This window comes from Cupressus sempervirens, chromosome 11, assembly GCF_028749045.1.
Source record: "Cupressus sempervirens isolate cs-2001-9-10 chromosome 11, ASM2874904v1, whole genome shotgun sequence".
Classification (NCBI taxonomy): Eukaryota; Viridiplantae; Streptophyta; class Pinopsida; order Cupressales; family Cupressaceae; genus Cupressus; species Cupressus sempervirens.
The window spans coordinates 378,033,355-378,036,228 of NC_143128.1; the positions used below are offsets into that span (position 1 = coordinate 378,033,355).

General features: G+C 39.3%; 1 protein-coding gene across 1 annotated transcript; it reads left to right on the plus strand.

Annotated features, from left to right (window-relative positions):
* Nucleotides 1-994: 994 nt before the first annotated feature.
* On the plus strand, nt 995-2,498 carry LOC149529632 (ethylene-responsive transcription factor ERF024-like). Its single transcript, XM_089809041.1, has one exon. It carries the CDS (start codon nt 1,319-1,321, stop codon nt 2,078-2,080), a length of 762 nt encoding a protein of 253 aa, XP_089665167.1. The 5' UTR covers nt 995-1,318; the 3' UTR covers nt 2,081-2,498.
* The last annotated feature ends 376 nt before the right edge of the window (nt 2,499-2,874 follow it).

Consider the following 2,874-nt stretch of genomic DNA (forward strand, 5'->3'; position numbering starts at 1 on the left):
GGAAAGAAATAAATTTTATGTATTTAATCTTTCATACAGTCCTGACTATGCTTGCAAAGCCATAACAAAAAATTGCACAAAGCCAACACAAGAAGTTGGGCTACAGATGAAGACAGGTACTATATTTTTCAAATAATATTTGTTATTTTTTTCATTTGTTTTCCATTTGAAAAATGTTTCGATTTTATCAAACAATCTATCTAGTAATAGATCTATTTGTTTAAACCATAGGAAATTTTCTCTTGATGGCTTGTAGGATATTGATGCAATTGTTCAATGATTTTATGAAGATTGATAAAATTTAAAAGTATGAAAATAAATATTAGAAAATTGATACAAATATCTAAAAAATTGAAGTATCATATAATTTTCAAAAAATTGAAATAACGTAAACACTTTTTTTTTGGAATTAAATATAGTTAAACACAATAAAATTTATTACTTTTTAAATACAAGTATCATGATTCTAGAAAATCCGTGTGTGTGTGTACACACACATGAATAAAAACACTGTAATGAAGTTGTCTACGAATTATATTTAATTCATATATATAAAGTAGCATATTATAAAATAAAAAAATTTAAATGATTGTAATAAAATAATGTTATCATAAATATGAAAGATTAAGCAGATTTAATTCTTCAATTCATGGGACTACTAGCTTTTTCAAATGTAGGAGCTTAATTTTTAAGCCGACTAACATATCAGTTTCATGAGACCTTCCTTTTAAGTATCTCCAAAAATCTCAGCCACACCCACTCTATTTTTAAGAAAGGAGGTGCCCATGAGACCCCAGTGAATACTCTGTCCTATAACTGTTAGAAATAGAAGAAAGATTGCGCAGTGAGGAGCATGGAGTCAATCAGTCAAAGGACGGACCAATGAAAAACAAAAACAATATCTCGTATGAAAACAAGAGTACGTCGTACAAGTAAGCCGACTATTTGAAAAAGGGGAGGCGTGGAACTATTGCGACGCCGGGAAGCCGTGGCCGCCAAACATGTCTCGATCCAAAATGGGAGGCTACATCATGCAACTTTGGAAATGGGAAAATCTTTGTGCGAAATGAATGAAATCTTTGTGGGAATGGACTGTCAATCAGCTGGTGACTGAGAAATCACCCAAAAACAAAACAAAGAATGCGCGTAAGCGTGTTTATGGATCGCTCATCCGCGAACTCGCGGATTTCAACCCCAAAAATCTCCACCAACTCCCATTTCATCCACCTTTAAAAGGGGCCAAGCCGACAATTGGAATAACACAAAAAAAAAAAGAAGGAAAAGTCTACCCAAAAGAAACAAGTCCATTACCGAAGTGATGGTGCACTGTATATCTCCCTTCTACAATGAAAATAACCCAAATCATGACGAAGTCCGTATTTCCACTCATTTCCCCTTCTCTCGAGACTTCGTGTGCGCAGGCGGGGAGGAAGATGAGGCGGCGGAGGGAGGCGGCGCCGCCGATCGAGAAGACGAGGGAGAGGAGAAAGGCGGCGGGAGTGGCGGCGGTGGCGGCGGAGGGAGGAGGGGGGCGCGGGAGACGAAGCACCCGATATATAGAGGAGTGAGGAGGAGGAACTGGGGGAAATGGGTGTGTGAGATTCGTGAGCCCAAGAAGAAGTCCAGGATTTGGCTGGGGACATTTCCCACTGCTGAAATGGCGGCCAGGGCTTACGACACTGCTGCTTTTGCTCTCAGGGGAAACTCTGCTTATTTGAACTTTCCTGACTCCATCTCCTCCATGCCTGTGCCGCTTTCCTCTTCTCCCAGGCACATTCAGGCGGCCGCCGCCGCAGCAGCCGCCGCCTTTGCACCACCACCGCCACCTCCTCCTGCGGCTGCTACTTCTCAGCAAGGAGGAGGAGGAGGAGGAGAAGGAGAAAGTTCGTCTTCCGGCGTGCAACGAGCGGCGGAGTTTGTGGATGAAGATATGATCTTTGATATGCCCAATGTGTTGAGCTCCATGGCAGAAGGTATGATGCTTTCTCCTCCCAGATTACACCACCATGACTTTGATCCAGATGATGATGATGACAGTGATCAAGGGACTCCTGAAGTTGATCTATGGAATTACAAATGAGCTCTTCTGAAGTTGATCTGTGGAAAATTACAAATGAGTTTTTAGATGTTTATGTTATGTATACAGCTTAGTTATCAGCATATCTGACCTTTTAGATCAGCTGTTTTAAACATAGTGAGCTAGAAAACGCTCAGCTTAGTTATGACTGCTAGGAATCTTATATAGAGAGAGAGAGAGAGAGCTGAAGAATGTTGTACACAGATAGCTGGAGAAATGTATACAGACGAAAATAAGTTATGACGAACATACTGAGAAAGACAATGCTCAGCTAAGTTAATTATGAGTAATGGGCATCACTATAATGTATTTCTTTTAGAAATTTGTACAAAGAGCTGAGAAATAATTTGGTTTAGGCAATGGCTTTTGCCCAATTGTCTGAATCATATATGGGAATGATTACACTAGTATTTAGTCTGTCTACAGTCCAGCTTCCTTTTCTTACGCCTAGTGCCGCCAAATTTTAATGGTCTCTCTTTAAATGTATGACAATACCAGCCTTTTCGTTTACTTAATTTCAATGTTAAAGTTAACCAACAGTTTCTACGCTAGAATTTGGTTAACTCACAGTAGCTTGAGAATGGACTAACGACTTAAACATCACACTAAGGTTTCATTCCTAAGACAAAAGTGTTAGATAATCAAATTTGACATACTTTTTCCAAGCTTAATTTTCCTTTACAGTGTGATGTTTAAGGATGGTCGAGAATGAAGATGATCTACGGAGCTTGAAACAGGAAGTATGATTAAGAAATTTGATTGCTGTTGTTTGTGAATGAGTTGTGTACTGTGGGAGG